This window comes from Microcaecilia unicolor, chromosome 5 (assembly GCF_901765095.1).
Source record: "Microcaecilia unicolor chromosome 5, aMicUni1.1, whole genome shotgun sequence".
Classification (NCBI taxonomy): domain Eukaryota; kingdom Metazoa; phylum Chordata; class Amphibia; order Gymnophiona; family Siphonopidae; genus Microcaecilia; species Microcaecilia unicolor.
In genome coordinates this window covers 97,690,872-97,706,851 of record NC_044035.1, presented here as the reverse complement: position 1 = coordinate 97,706,851, position 15,980 = coordinate 97,690,872, and the positions used below count along the sequence as shown (strand labels likewise).

Genomic DNA, 15,980 nt, shown 5'->3' with positions numbered 1-15,980 from the left:
ATCCCTTGGGTATGAGAAGTCCCTAAAATATGGAACCCATTATGAAGGTAAAGAGAGTAGAAGGTAGAAACTTCTGCTTTGTGGTTTAACTGTGATGATGAACTGAATGACTGCTTTTATTTGGGAGTTGAACTACTGTTACTGTGCCCTGGATAAAGAGCCCAGACTGGAGCTGACTGTGAGCCTGTATTGAATCCTGATATGTGCTGATAGCCTACTGCTTAAAGGGGACTATTTGCCACACACTTTCAGGTGGCTTATATGTGCTTAAGATTGAAGGTGAATGCTGCTGTTGGAACTGTGTATCAGGTCTACTAGAAACCTGCATGGAATAAAGTCCTTAAGACTGAAGTTAATGGTGGACATTTATTTCTTGACTGTACCGGGAGCCTGTGGCTGGAGGAGATTGTTCTATCCTTGGCTGCACTTAGAGGTACCTGGTTATAGTGGCCACTTTTGGAATGCATACTTTATGCAAGTTTCAAAGAGAAACATCTGTCTTTGAAAAAGGATAAAGTACATGCTCTGAACGTGACTGCAGAGTTTACGTCATTTTATTTTTTTTCCTGTGGGCCAATTTTGACATACTTCTGAAAATGTCAAGTAGGTATGCTGTGTTCCTCCTCCAACTTAAACACATCCCTCAGAAGGCACATTTATAAGCCAGCTAAACGCACATCCATTCTAGAACCCCACATATAGTTTTAGGCAGGTTCAGGGCAGAAACGTAGCCAGGTTTTGACATCTGGAGGAGCAGACCTTTTATAAAATAGGTGCCGGTGCGAGGGTGCAGGCCTAATTTACATAGGCGCTCTTTCATTCAAAATCCATTTGGGGGAGCTGCTGCTCCCCTTGCATGTCACCTAGCTACGCCTCTGGTTCAGGGTGCAACATGTTCAAACTGCCCTTTCGCCCATGTAAATCACTACTTAGCCCAGTAAATGGCTGTGCATTTATTTATTGGGATTTATTAGCCACCTTTATGAAGAGATTCATCCAAGCCTTTGGAAATTTACTGTTGGTACATAGGCACTTAGGGAACAACAACATGCCTTACCCAAATAAATAAAGAAAAGAAGTGGATAAGTATCGGACAAAAGTTTGAACAGCAGTGACTAAACACAATTTGACCAAAGATTCAGAGCTGCAATTCAGAATATAATTTTTAGGAGAGCTCTGGTTAGAGTGATCGTAGACCCTCATGTCAAGGAGGACAGTGAGCCAATTCCAGGTTTGTCCTGCAGCAGATATGAAGATATGATTCTGATTTCCCCATGATTCCTCTACAAGAACAGGAAATGGATGGGTTTTGACATATCACCTTTCTGTGTTTACACGCAATAAAAGCAGTTTAAATATTATATACAAGTACTTATTTTGTACCTGGGGCAATGAAGGGTTAAAATGACTTGCTCAGAGTCACAAGGAGCTGCAGTGGGAATTGAACCTAGTTTCCCTGGTTCTCAAACCTCTGTACTAACCATTAGGCTACTCCTTCACCATGTCTGCATGAAGGTAATGGTTCAGCTTGTTGCACTTGACCTGGAGCTATATGACTGTTTCTCAAATTAACGATATCTCCAAACTATAAAGATACAGTGTGATCTAAGACTTGCCTCTCTTAGAGGCCTATCTACTGAACCATATTAGAAGGGTAATACTATAACAGGGGGTCTGTATAAAGTGCTGGTTATGGTCTTATTTTAAGCCTATTCCATGAAGGGAAGTTGATGCCTACTTTTCTTTACACAACACTAGCACAAGTGGAAAAGAATGTACGTCCATCTAAGTGTCAGAAGGATCACTTTGCAAACATCTGTTTGAGACTTCTGATGCAGGCCTTTTAGGCCAAAACATGGCCCATGCCAAGTCTTCGGTGTTAATAAATATTTGGACCTTTAAATATCGTCTGGCCATTGCTTTAGCCACCTTCGTTGTGCTTGTGTCTGACAATTCTTCATACCTCATATTTCACAGAAGATTTCATTCAAAGCCACTGAGCTCACAACTGTAGCATCAAGCTCCGAACAGGGCCATACCTTCCATCTAGAAATTTCTCAAACTGTTAAAATCCCTCAACAGATTTGACATGGTGTTTCCTGAGCCAGTTCTTGTTTTTTCTTCTTTTCCCTCCTTTTTTGTTTGTACATATTTTTTTCTGAGACGTTTAGCACTCATTTGACACAATGTTTCCATATCACTGGTAAGAGATATGTTTGCTCAACTATGGCAATAACATTAAAAAAAAAAAGTTTTTTGGCTTTTCATCTTGACCTTGTGCACAGCACGAGGTTGTTTGACAACCTTGACAATACAATTACACTGTTTGTCTTTCAGCTTTTCATTTCACATTTTTCTACATATACTTTTGAATACCTAACATCATTTTTATTCGTCACTGGTGAGTGAATATTGTTTTCATATTTTCTCTCCCTCATGTAGGATCAAGACATTTGCTTTTTTGTTTGTTTGTATTAGAACCAGAAAATAATGAGAACTGGTTTCTCTTTGTATTTGACCTTGGAAATATCATTTCAGTACACCATAAGGTTAGTGGTCTAGTGTTTCACTAGCTCCTATGTCTTCTAATCAACTTGTCAATGTAGCTGAATTGAGGTATTTTGTGTATCTTTTATTTTGTGCACTTTTTATTATATGTAAATCCATATAGTATATATTTGCTTTTATATATTTTTATAGACTCCTGAGGCAGGCGCTTAGGCGCTGAAACACAACAGCTGTGTCGAGTCATTTGGTGCTTTTCAATAAAGACCTTAATTGTACACATGTCTCTCTCGTTGTTTGGAAACAGCCAGCCTACCCTACTCCTCTTTTGCCCATTATAGAATCACCACCAATATGTATTTGATGTGCATAGTTGCATAAACATCTCTCATACTATTCAAGTACATTTAGGGGAAAGTTATCAACCTGGTCTACTATTAAGATGGGTTAGTTTACATGATACCTTGAGCAAGAGCAGAGGTTGTCTTGCTCAGCTCTTCTGTCTCCCTACTGAAATAGCCACATATCCTGCTTATTATATTAAGAAACAGGATGAAACTTTGTCTATTACTGGGTGATCCTGTTGGCTCAAAGATGTGAGAGCTCCAAGGCTCCAGGTTTCGTAATGGCATCAAGATCTGCATGCAAGGAAAAGGAGAAGCAGAGGGGAACAAGTGCTAAGATAGCAGCTTCATTGGCCCCACCAAGCACTTTGTTTAGTTCAGCTTGGGCTTTGGAAAGAGCGACTGAAGTGTGAGCAGTGGTGGAGGCTGCATTGGATGCAAAATTGCAGAAATTGCACGATAGAACAGAGGCCGCTCATGAACGTTTGGACAGTATTGATTTAGAGATGGATGCACAGCAACATTGGGTTCTAGCTTTGGAGGAGAAGTTCCAATCTGCAGCACGAGACATGGATCAGCTCAAGCTCTGTGTGCAATAGATGTAGAGCAAAATAGATGATATGGAGGCTCGGTCAAGGCACAAGAGTTTGCATCTGGTGGGGCTTCCTGAATCTTTGAAGGATGAGGGCCTCGTGGAACATTTGGAGACTTGGCTTACACAATCCCTGAATTTAGGGTCGTTGGAGGATACCTTTAAAATTGAGTGGGTCTGAAAGTTGGGTTTTAAGAGTGGTGACACTGCACATCCTCGTGTGGTTGTGTTCTGTGTTTACTGTCTGGTACACAAACAGGTTATTCTGCAGGTATTATGTCAAGGGAAGAATTTGGAATATGATAATCAGAAAGTTTCTCTGTTTCCAGGACTATACTGTCAAAGTGCGCACCCAGCGAAAAGCTTTTGTTCCCCTATGCACTGAATTACATGCTCGGAAGATTCCGAATGCATTACTTTTTGTCTTGGACAAATAGGTAGAACTAATTAATTTAGAGACTTTTTGATCTCACAAACTCTGACTGAAGCAGTTTATTTTTTTATTTCTGTGTTCTTTTCATTTTGCTTGTGAGTCATAGAAAGGTAGTTTTTTAAATTGTCATTAGTTTCTTCCTAGCTCTTGTTTACTCACACGTTGCCTTTGTGGGCTGTATCAGATTGGTAAAGTGGGATTAGGTGGGGAGAGGTCATAAGTATCACATTGGTAAAGTGGGATTAGGTGGGGAGAGGTCATATGTTAGATCCCATACTGTATGGGACATTAGGATAATAAGGGGGTTTGGGTAAGGGATTGGGAGGATAAAGAGGAGAAAAGGGTGAAAATATAGAAACTGTGGGTTACTGGCTGGTATTATATGTTTTTGCATTCTGATGTTTATTGTTGTCTGTAGTTGGTTGTATTATTTGTTGTCATTAAAATAGATTAAAAAAAAAGATGGGTCATTTTACCACAAGTCATGGTATCTTAGCACGGGATTTTACTCCATAAAATGAGACTCTGTTCTAAAACAAAAAACAGAGCAGAGAAGAAGTGGACTTCCACAAAGGAAAACAAGCCAGAGGTCATTAAAAATAATATACCAAGATATTTTATGATCCAAGATGACGACGGTATAGGAAGCGTCAACAGACACGCTCCTAAGGCAGACCGACTATCGCTGGAACGAGCACCTTACCCCCTCCGTGTGATGGGAAAAAGGCGAGGAAAAATTCGGGAGGCTCCCCTTGCCCCGAGTGGAACTCCTCAGCTCAAACAGACGACGTTGGATAGCTTTACTGCAGTGCCTGTTTCCATGTCGGCTTCTACTCCCTCTGCTCGAGTCAGCGTTTCGTTGCTGAACAGCAGTGGAGACGGGGCTTCCCTGAGCCCTGTTGAACGTGTGGCACCTCCTCAACCCGGAAGGGAAAACCTCCTGCTGAGCCCTGATACCTCGGACCGAAATGGTAAACAGAGTGATCAGGGAGGGAGCCTGCGGGAGAGAAGAGCTGGAGCAGACAGCCAGAGAGATTTAGAAATAACAATTCAACCAGTTTTGTCTAAAACTGTGAGTATCTTTGAGCAGGCTGTGAAAGCCCCCCAACCGGCTGTTTTATTGGGAGAAATAGTAAAACCTGCCGTAGTGACCTTAGAGTCACTCTGGGACTTGACTTTTACCACTCGGAATGCTTTACAAACTTTAATTTCTCAAAATACAGAGACAATTAAAGCACTATCAGAGACTGCATTGAACCAACTACAAATTAATCTTTCTCAAACCTCCGAAGCAAAAAAACTGACTGAAAAAATTGAAAAATTGGAACTTTTCGAACAGGCTTCAATTAAGGAGAGAAATTTTTCCTTTAGGCGTTTGGAATATCTGGAAAATCAAGCTAAAAGACTGTCTCTTCATTTTTTAAAATTTCCTAGATCACCTTTAATTTCACCATTCCAAATGCTTAAAAAATATTTAGTAGAGATACTAGGAATGCAGGAGACATCTTTGCCGCCCATAACTAGAGCATTTTACCTTCAATTAGATGTTAAATCATCTGAAAATTTACCTTTACAGGGGGCAATGAATTTAACTTCATTCCTGGAAACATCTCTTGAAGTAATTACACAGAGAACTACACTGCTTGCAACGTTTGCGTTAGAAATGGATAGAGATGCAGTTCTCAAACTATCTCTAAGGCATTTAGATTCTGAGTTTATGGGTTCAAAGATAAGGGTCTTTCCAGATCTTTCCAGGGAAACGCAGAGGAGGCATAAGAGTTTCCTACTGCTGCGGGCTAGAACAGTAGCAGTGGGAGCGGACTTCCTTCTGCGGTTTCCCTGTGTTTGTAGAGTAACATTTCAATCAAAGCAATATCAATTCTTTGACCCAAAGCAGTTAGAAGAATTTCTAATTAGCAAAGAAGAGGTTAGTGTACAAGTCTAATCCTATATGTACCACTGTATAGCAGGCTAGAGTTAACCACTTGGAAGGAACTTCCTTAGTTAATTTGTGATGTATCTGTTTAAATAAGCAGGATAATTTTATTTCCTTATCTTGGATCACTATTTACTGTAATATTGTGGACGATAGTAAGAAGAAAATTGCGACATTAGATGTAAGGTTACATGAGAATTACTTTTTCTTTTTGTGTATTGACACTCATAAAAATGAATTATGTTTGTTAAAAGCTATAAATAAAGAGTTTAAAAAAAATAATATACCAAGTTTATTGTCCAAAAACAATCAGATACAAAAGGACTCTATCAGACTCGACCCAGTACCGTGTTTTGGTAATTCAGTGCCTGCTTCAGGAGTCGATATATCTGAATAGTGATTAGAATTAAACTGCTCAGGGCCACTGGGGCTCCACGATACATACAAATGGAGTTTTCCATAGCAGGAAATGGCTCTGCAACCCAATCTTAATTAACAGTAAACAGCAGAATTCAATAAAAGTGCCCAAAGTTAGGTGCTGGGATGAGCTGCCCTAAGCTAATATTCTGTAAAGAGTGCTCTGCGTTCTTTAAAGAATATTAGCTTAGCGCACATTTCATGGCTAATTTTGAGAGCAAGCACTTACCACTGCCAAAAACTGGTGTAAATACTGGCAGCCAACTCATAGAAGTTAGGTGCGTAAATCCAAAAACATCATGCTTAAGTTCTGGAAATGCCCCAACCCACCCATGCCCCTCCCATGGCACACACCCCTTTGGAGTTGCATGCTATGAAATTTAGGCTTCTTAACTCCTAATTACTACCAATTCAGTGCTTGTTAACTCCAATAACTGATTCTAATTGACTAATTTGTTTATGTGCAGAACTGGGATTCATGCCTAAATTTGGACGACCTATTCAGAATCAGGGGAAAGTGTGTAGCCCTGACATTATAGTCTTCAGTTTTACAAGCCCTATTCCCATTTGATACGTAAACCAGCACATAAATGTTCATCTTGCATAAAAGTCTAAGTCCTTATTTCAGAAAGCCAGGATATGTATGTTTTAAACCCAACTGGGTACAAATGGAAATGGGGTGCGGTTTTGGGCGTGACAAGTTTATAAACATTTGCTCCTCACTTCAGAAGGAGACATACAAAAATACATTGAAGAGGGGCACAGACAGCTCTCAGACAATAAATACTACAGGAAACTAACTGAAGACCCCACACAGGATTATACAAAGCAGCTAAAAGACCTTATCAGAACATTTCCTACACAAGCGCAGCCACACCTGAAGAAACTCATACCAAACCAGCCTTCTGTGGGCACATTCTATATGCTAACCAAAATCCACAAACCTGGAAACCCTGTCAGACCAATCATATCAGGTATTGGCACACTCACGGAGGAAATTTCTGGATTCATAGATGGAATTCTAAAACCTCTAGTGCACAAAACTAACAGCTTCATACAAGACACCACAGACTTTCTGAATAAATTGAAAAATATCAAGCAATTACCACTAAACACCCTTCTGGTCATGATGGATGTAGAATCACTATACAGCAACATTCCACATGCGGATGGGCATAGCTGCACGTGGGAGACTCCTAAAAACATCCACACTGGACCATCAATACTCACCAAAAACTATTACAAAATTAATCAAATTTATTTTAACTCACAACTACTTCCGCTTCAACAATGATATCTATCTACAAATAATGGGCACTGCGATGGGCACCAGGACAGCACCCCAATATACCAACCTTTTTATGGCTGAGCTGGAAGAGACATTTCTGAATACATACCAGACCAAACCTCTAAAATACTACCGGTACATCGATGACGTTTTTATGATTTGGACGGAGGGGGAAGAAACTCTGAAACAATTTTACTATTCCTTTAATACATACCATCCTACAATCAGATTCAAAATTGACTACTCCTCAGAAAAAGTCAATTTTTTGGACACCACGGTCTCAATCAGTGACGGCTGTATAGAAACATCTATATGCAAGAAACCCACAGACAGATGCAGCTACCTCCACAACTCCAGCTTCCATCCTTCACATACAAAAAGATCCATTATTTACAGCCAAGCCACAAGATACCACCGTATCTGCTCTGACCCAGGGGATAGAGACAGACACCTTGAAATCCTGACCATATCCTTCAAATAGAAAGGTTACAACCCCAAAATAATCTCCAGGAATATTGCCTCCTCCCTCAAAACACCCAGGAGAATCTGCTACAGTACAAAGAAAAGAAAGCCACAGACAGAATCCCCCTTGTAGTTACATACAACCCAGAGCTGGAGAAACTGAGGAAAATCATAAGAGACCTACAGCCCCTACTCCAGGAGGATGAACTACTGAAAGTGATATTCCCATCCCCACCACTGCTGGCCTTCCGACAGCCACCCAACTTAAAACACAAGCTAATCAGAAGTAAACTCCCAACACAGACTGAAAAAGAAAAGGGCACGTTTCCCTGTAACAGATCCAGCTGCAAGCTATGCCAAAACATTTCACAAGACCCCACAGTCATTCACAAAGGAAAAACATTCAACATAAAGGAATCTTTCACATGCTCATCTTCCAATGTGATATATATCATTCAGTGTAAAAAATGTAACGGAGGATGCTATATTGGAGAAACAGGCCAGATGCTTAAGACAAGATTCAATTTACATAGACACAACATGAAGAAAGCTGGTGCCAGTCAGATTCCCACCTCTGTGGGCCAACACTTTACAGGACCAGGACACTGCACCAGTGATTTCACAGTAAGAACCCTGAAAGGTAACTTTAAAACAATACAGGAACGTAAGACCTTTAAAGTCAGAATGACTGGCATAAATAATTGGTACCTGTTTTACCGCTCATGTTTAAGAGCTGGCAACTGGGAGACTTAACCTGTTGAAAACTTTGGTACTCTCCCCACTCCTTCCAACAATTATCTGCCCCCTCCCCTTCTTTACCCTCCTCCCTTATCTATAGCCCTTTAACTTTCCTATGGATATTGTAGTTCATTTTCCGTAAACTCTCCTATTTATAATTTTTGTAAACTGCTTTGATGGTATTTACCCTGTAGCAGTATATCAAGCAATAAAGAAACTTGAAACTCTGGACACGCCCAGCCAATCTAGTTTCCAAGATGTCCACAATGACTATCTATTAGTTAAATGTGCATGAACTGCCTCCACTGTATGCAAATCTATCTCATGCATATTCATTTTAGTTATCCTGAATACCTGACTAAGCGGGTGTGTCCTGAGTACTGGGCTGAGAACCACCGACATAGCAGTACATTTAAAACAAATAGGCGAAAATATTTTTCACTCAACACACAGTTAGCTCTGGAATTCATTGTCAGAGGATGTGGTAAAAGCAGTTAGTGTAGATGTGTTAACCTCCAGGAATTTGTCCAAACCTTTGTTTGTCCGTAGACTGTTACTGAGGCAGACCTAGGGAAGTTACTACCTATCCCTGGGTATAGGTAGCATGGAATCTAGCTACTTTTTAGTATCCTGCCAGGGACTCTTAATCCAGATTGACCACTGTTTGAAGCAGAATACTGGGCTAGATGGACCTTTGGTCTGATCCAGTATGACAGTTCTAATGTTATGTCCAAACACCACAACCTTATTCTCTGCTGCACTTTAAAAGAATATTTTCTTAGTTTTAAGACTTTTTGGAAATCATTTTCTACCTCTCTATATCCTCTGGGGCTAGCCTCTCATTCTCTAATATTAAGGCCTGTATGTTTAAAAGTGTGCTGAAACTGGCAACTCTAATTTTAATGAAAATTTTCTTGGCAGACTACTGCTAGAGATTGCAACAAATATGCACTAACATAATGGCATGCAGAGAACTCACATGTTTAAAGAATGTGTTTAGACTGAGTGTAGCTGTTAGAACATGGATGTTACCTCTATATATTCCTCTGTGTTAACTGGCCCGGCAGGTTAACCGAGGTCCCTCCAGACACAGCCTCCCCACAAACCCCTCCCCCATCCCTGAGGCATGGATCCTGGAGACAACCCCTATGCAGGACAAGACTCTCACTCCCTGAAGCAACCAGCTTTACCTGTGGTAAAGATCCCCCTCAACTCCTCCAGAACTAGGGTAGAAGACAACTATCTTGTATCCTACCACATCACCTGTTTGCTTCAAAATGGAAGCCTTGCTGCTTCACATTTTGAAACTCTGATTTACACATGTAAATATCGACATATAAACACATACCTCAAACAAACATGACTACTTTTTACGATGTTATAATTCTTTTTCTTTTGTATGATTTATTGTGAACCGCTCAGATGGCATTGTCAATGGGCGATATATCAAGTAAGAAAAACTTGAAACACAGAAAACTTAATTTTAGAAAGCTGGGATTTAGATGTGTAAATTTACACTATGTGCATAAGACAAAGAGGCATGGTTTGGGTGAGACTAGAGCGGCACCAAAATCAACACATACATTCCTCTTCTTAAATGGGGAATATACATCTATGATTACAAAGATCAAAAGTGGAATTTAGAGCTGCTTCCTAGTACAAAAGTGCTCATTTTGGGCAGCGCTTTACAAGGGGTATTAAGAGAGGTCCCCCCCATTAATCCTCATCCCCCTCTCATAATTGATAGTGCAGATAAAATGTTGCCTTGAACCTAATTAGGAGCCTATAAATATGTAGGTTTCCAAAATGGCAGACATACATGCTAAATGTCTGCACTTGCAAGTCTTAGGTTCTGAAATGCCCTTTTACATCTGTGCTACCACTTAGATGTGCAAGTTGCCTCCATTGAGGTACATTCCTGACGTATTTTGGGAAAGACTCAATGCCAGCAGATCTTTTTCTAAAACACTTCTGAAATTGGACATGTCTCATCTTGGATGTCCTAATTCCGATTTCTAAGTTCTGTCTAAAATGGAGCTGTACATGCTAAGCTCCTTGCACAATACTCTATAACTAGTAACACATAGTACATGAGATCAGATAAAGTAGATCAACCAGAGGAGCATTTTCAAAAGGGACGTCCAAGTTGTGATTTGGACATCCTTGCAAAACGGCCCGATCCAGGGGCGGGGAAACCCGTATTTTCGAAACAAGATGACGTCCATCTTTCGTTTCGAAAATACCGTCAGACACGTCCAAATCCTTAAATTTGGTCATCCCTAGATTTGCACGTCCTTAGACATGGATGTTTCTGACTTTCAGTGATTTTTTGAAACCAAAGACGATCATCTCAGAAACATCCAAATGCAAGCCCTTTGGTCATGGGAGGAGTGCACCAGGTGCATTTCTAGTGCACTGGTCCCCCTGACATGTCAGGACACCAACCGGGCACCCAGGGGGCACTGCAGTGGACTTCATAAATTGCTCCCAGGTACACAGCTCCCTTACCTTGTGTGCTGAGCACCCCAACCCCCCCCCCCAAACACCACCATAGCCCTTACGGGTGAAAGGGGGCACCTAGATGTGGGTACAGTGGGTTTCTGGTGGGTTTTGGAGCGCTCGCTATTTCCTCCACAAATGTAACAGATAGGGGGGTATGGGCCTGGGTCCGACTGTCTGAAGTGCACTGCAGTACCCACTAAAACTGCTCCAGGGACCTGCATACTGCTGTCATGGACCCAAGTATGACATCTGAGGCTGGCACGACATTTTTAAAGATGTTTTTTGAGGGTGGGAGGAGGTTAGTGACCACTGAGGGAGTAACGGGGGGGGGGGGGGTCATCTGGTCATTTCGGGCACATTTTTGTGCCTTAGGCGTAAGAAAAACACAACCAGGTAAAAACATCCAAGTATAGTATGTCCTTGTTTTTTTCGATTATGGGTGAAGGACGTCCAAGTGTTAGGCATGCCCAAGTCCCACCTTCGCTACGCCTCCGATACGTCCCCTTGAACTCTGGACGTCCTTGCGACGGGACTGCAGTTGAAGACGTCCTAAATCGAGTTTCGATTATACTGATTTGGATGTTTCTGTGAAAAGGACGTCCATCTTCCGATTTATGTCGGAAGATGGACGCCCTTCTCTTTCGAAAATAAGCTCCCCAGTCTACCTGGTTCTTTTTTGGGATCTTGCCAGGTACTTGTGACCTGGATTGGCCACTGTTGGAAACAGGATGCTGGGCTTGATGGACCTTCAGTCTATCCCAGAATGGCAATACTTATGTACTTATAGAACTCTGTTATTGTTTTTTTTTTTAAAGCAAACCCTTTCATATTTCTGTGTTCCTACCGTTCATAATGTCTCCGTGTGCACGTTGCAGCACTTGTGCTCCCAGGGTTGCCACCTAATTCATCGTAAATATTTTTCCATTGTCGATGGGCAGTTATCTGTAAAAATTTAAGTAGGACATTCAATTTTGCATCTTAATGCCATAGACATCATATAAATACAGTACAATAGACCAAGTATGAAAGATGTAGTGCTTCAACAAAAATCATGCACATAACCACCACCATAAAAGTTTTATTTCTTGGTGTATTAATGCTTTGTGCATGCATAATGTAACACAGCTGTTCACAGTACATTAATTTTTCTTCTCTTTCAAGCAGGTGGTTTTAAGATATAGTAATCATCTGTATCTGTTTTTATCATATGATTTAAGAAGAATATCAATCAAACATTTACATGTCACACACACAAATACTCTGGCAGAACTGCTGCTCAAAACACTACGACAACTGCAACTTATTGAGCAGTGGTCATTATGTTGGTTCTATCCATTCTCCATCTGGGATTTCTACTCAACTGCGTGTGAAAATGTGGCACAGAATCCCCCATCTGAACAGAATTCAGTTTGCCCTCGACCCCTAAACCATTTTTCATTACATTTGGGACCACCAGTAAAGACTGTGGAGCCTCAGATACTCTGGCCTTTAGGTCTGAAGTATTTGCTATGTCATTACAAGCATCTTAAAGATGATATTGGTCTTTAATAGAAGTCAACAAAGGGCTGAGTACTTTCCTGTCGATTAGACCCCATCAATAACCAGGTGGCTGAATTTTCAGTCAACTGTAACTTTCTAGTAAAAACTTTATTGCTAAGCCTACATAGAGCACATTACAGTAATCCAAGATGCCAAGCACCACTGACTATACAACTATTTATAGTACCTTTTCCGCAAAATATGGGGGAAAACTGCCATGCAAACCACAGCTTAAGTGCTAGATTCAGTAAATCATGCCACAAAAATTGGTGCAGAAAAAAATCATACGTTGAGTGCCACTCTATAAAGGGTATCCACACTTTATAAAATAGTGCCCACTCTGCACCTAACTTAAGGCGTCTGCATTTACGCCTGCTGGTACCAGGCATAAATGCCGGTGACTACACTAAGTGTGGATCCGGCATATTCTATAAAAACGCGTGTAACTCATAGAAATGTCCCCTACACACGCTCCCTTGAAATTACATGCTATAGGAGTTATGCACACATCTTTATAGAATACGATGTGCGCGTAACTCTTAATTAAGTCCAATCAATGCCACAAATTGGTTGTTAACAAAAAAATAAGGGAAAAATAGAAACAATATAAAATCTCTTGCTCCTCAAGTTTTATTGTATACCAAAAGAGAACAAAGAATACTGTGATGTAAGTGGAAAACAGAAGGAGAAAGGAACCGGAGGCATCAGATGTTTATCAGTGGCAAGACTATTAGGTCTCCTATAGCACAAAGCTATTGCAAACCCTTGAGCCTACTGTGTATAATCAATCACTGGCTTCCAGCAACCAAAACCTCCGTTTTATAACAACTTTTTATTAGAATAACTATCGCGTAGATTCCAAATCTAAAAATAAACCATGTTAGCACAAAACCTCATGCTGCACAAAATTTGCTGAAATTCCTGCTCTAAAGCATTGGACAAAAAGCCACACCAAAATTCAGACAAACTCAAAGAAAAAAAAAGAAAAAAGAACAAAGTGAGCTGAAGTGCCACGGACCCTGACAAAATTATCGAAACTTTGGCCACTGTTGGCCGTGACAGCAGGGAGAGTCTGTGCATCCTCTTTTTTTCACTTTTTCATACACTATTTTGTTGAGTTTATACTGTGTTCGTGGATATTTTCCTATTTTTGAGTTCTTTGTTGGTAGGGAGTGGAGGAGTAGCCTAGTGGTTAGTGCAGTGGACTTTGATCCTGGGGAACTGAGTTTGATTCCCACTGCAGCTCCTTGTGACTCTGGGCAAGTCACTTAACCCTCCATTGCCCCTGGTACAAAACAAGTATCTGAATATATGTAAACCACTTTGAAAGTAGTTGCAAAAACCTCAGAAAGGCAGTATATCAAGTCCCATTTCCCCTTTAATCAATAGCAGACTGGACAAGCTCCTGGAGGAAAAGTCCATAAACCTTTTTTTAAACCCAGAAAAGCTAACCACTGTTACCACATCCTCCAGCAACAAGTTCCAGAACTTAATTATTTATTGAGTGAAAAAATATACCCTATTAGTTTTAAAGTTATTTTCATGTAATTTCATTGAGTGTTCCCTAGTCTTTGCACTTTTTGAAAGAGTTAAAAAAAATCGATTCACTTTTACCCTTCTACACCACTCAAGATTTTGTAGACCTCAATCATATCTCCTCTCAGCCGTCTCTTTTCTAAGCCGAAGAGCCCTAACCCCTTTAGCCTTTCCTCATATGAGAAGAGTTCCATCCCCTTTACCATTTTAGTCGCTCTTCTTTTAACCTTTTTTAATTCTGCTACATCTTTTTTGAGATATGGTGACCAGAACTGAATGCAATATTCGAGATGAGGTCGCACCATTGAGTGATATAGAGCCATTACGTATTCTTGGCCTTATTTACCATCTCTTTCCTAATAATCAGTGACATAGCTACAGGGGGCCATGGGGGCCCCAAATTGGCTCTGGGGCCCCTGGCTTAGCGGGCAGGGGTTGGCGTTTGTCCCTCACTGGTCTTGCCGCATTGCCTATCCTGCTTTTCTCAGTCACGCTGTGCATGCTTGTTTTAGTGAAACTGAGCATGTGCGACACTTCGTGCATTGCTCAGTTTCATTAAAATGAGCGTGCATGGCGCGACTGAGAACAAAGCAGGGCAGGCAATATTAGACCAGAATGGGACAAATGCTTCTGCTGGCGGGGAGTTAGGGACCCCCGCCTGCCAAGGTACCATTATGCAGCAGTGGCGGACCAAAATTGTGCCCCCCCCCAACACTTTGGGCTCTGGCGCCCCTCCCTGTCGAGGTCTGGCTATGCCCTGCTAATAATTCCCAGCATCCTGTTTGCTTTTTTGGTCACCGCCAAACACACAGGGCAGAAGACTTCAGTATATTGTCTATGATGACACCTAGATCTTTTTCTTAGGTGCTGACTTCCTAGGTGACCCTAGCATCAATTAACTATGATTTGTATTATCCTTCTCAATGTGCCTCACTTGTATTTGTCCACATTGTCAGGCAGGCTTCCTAAGAACACGTATTTAAATGGAGAGTGTGTTTTATTGACAAGCTTTGTCTCAGAAACAGCGGAGTTATTACATCTAGGCACTTCTTATTGCTATTTCACTCCCATCAAGAGACAGCCAAGATTACTTCAAGGAAACAAATTAATTTTCTCTCCTCTGATTGCAACAGCAATTGCACAAGGTTTATCTGATCGTTGTGTGCAAAGAAAACATCTTCGGTGACGACATCGTCCCGTGTCTCTGTGTGCGTCGTTTATTTCTTGTATTATAAATGTCATCTGGATGTGCTGCATGGACTCATTCAGCTTCATTTTTGAAGATTTTAATCTAATCTACTTTCTCTAATGTCTATTGGTTCAAAATACACTATGTACTGTACGATTCATGATTATCAAATGTTCCCGAGAACTAAAAATAAACCCTGTGTCAGATACAATTAGCAGATGAAAAAAAAATTGCCACTGACCCTCCTGAATTAATTCGATAGCTTCCTGTGTATTTGGTGCAAGCAGAGTCTAATGAAGTGCTTTTACACTAGCAATGCTATGAGATAGCACAACGTACTGTTATTAAATAGCCAAAACTGATTACTTTTGAAAGCCTTTAATACATTTCCCATATTAGACATGAACAGATGTCAGGTATGCTGCCAAGTGAAATTTCTTTTTATGCAAGTCTTGGCTGCTTGTACAATAAATAGCCTTTTATCAACATGGGAAAAAAT

The 15,980-nt window shown here is 40.8% G+C and overlaps 1 protein-coding gene across 2 annotated transcripts in view; it reads right to left on the bottom strand.

Annotated features, from left to right (window-relative positions):
• Window positions 1-15,980, bottom strand: part of ARID5B (AT-rich interaction domain 5B) — a 295,401-nt gene that overhangs the window by 50,461 nt on the left and 228,960 nt on the right. For both annotated transcript variants that reach the window (XM_030203113.1, XM_030203114.1), the window contains one exon: window positions 12,062-12,159. In XM_030203113.1, the coding sequence (XP_030058973.1) occupies window positions 12,062-12,159 (98 nt within the window). The remainder of the gene's footprint in view (window positions 1-12,061; window positions 12,160-15,980) is intronic.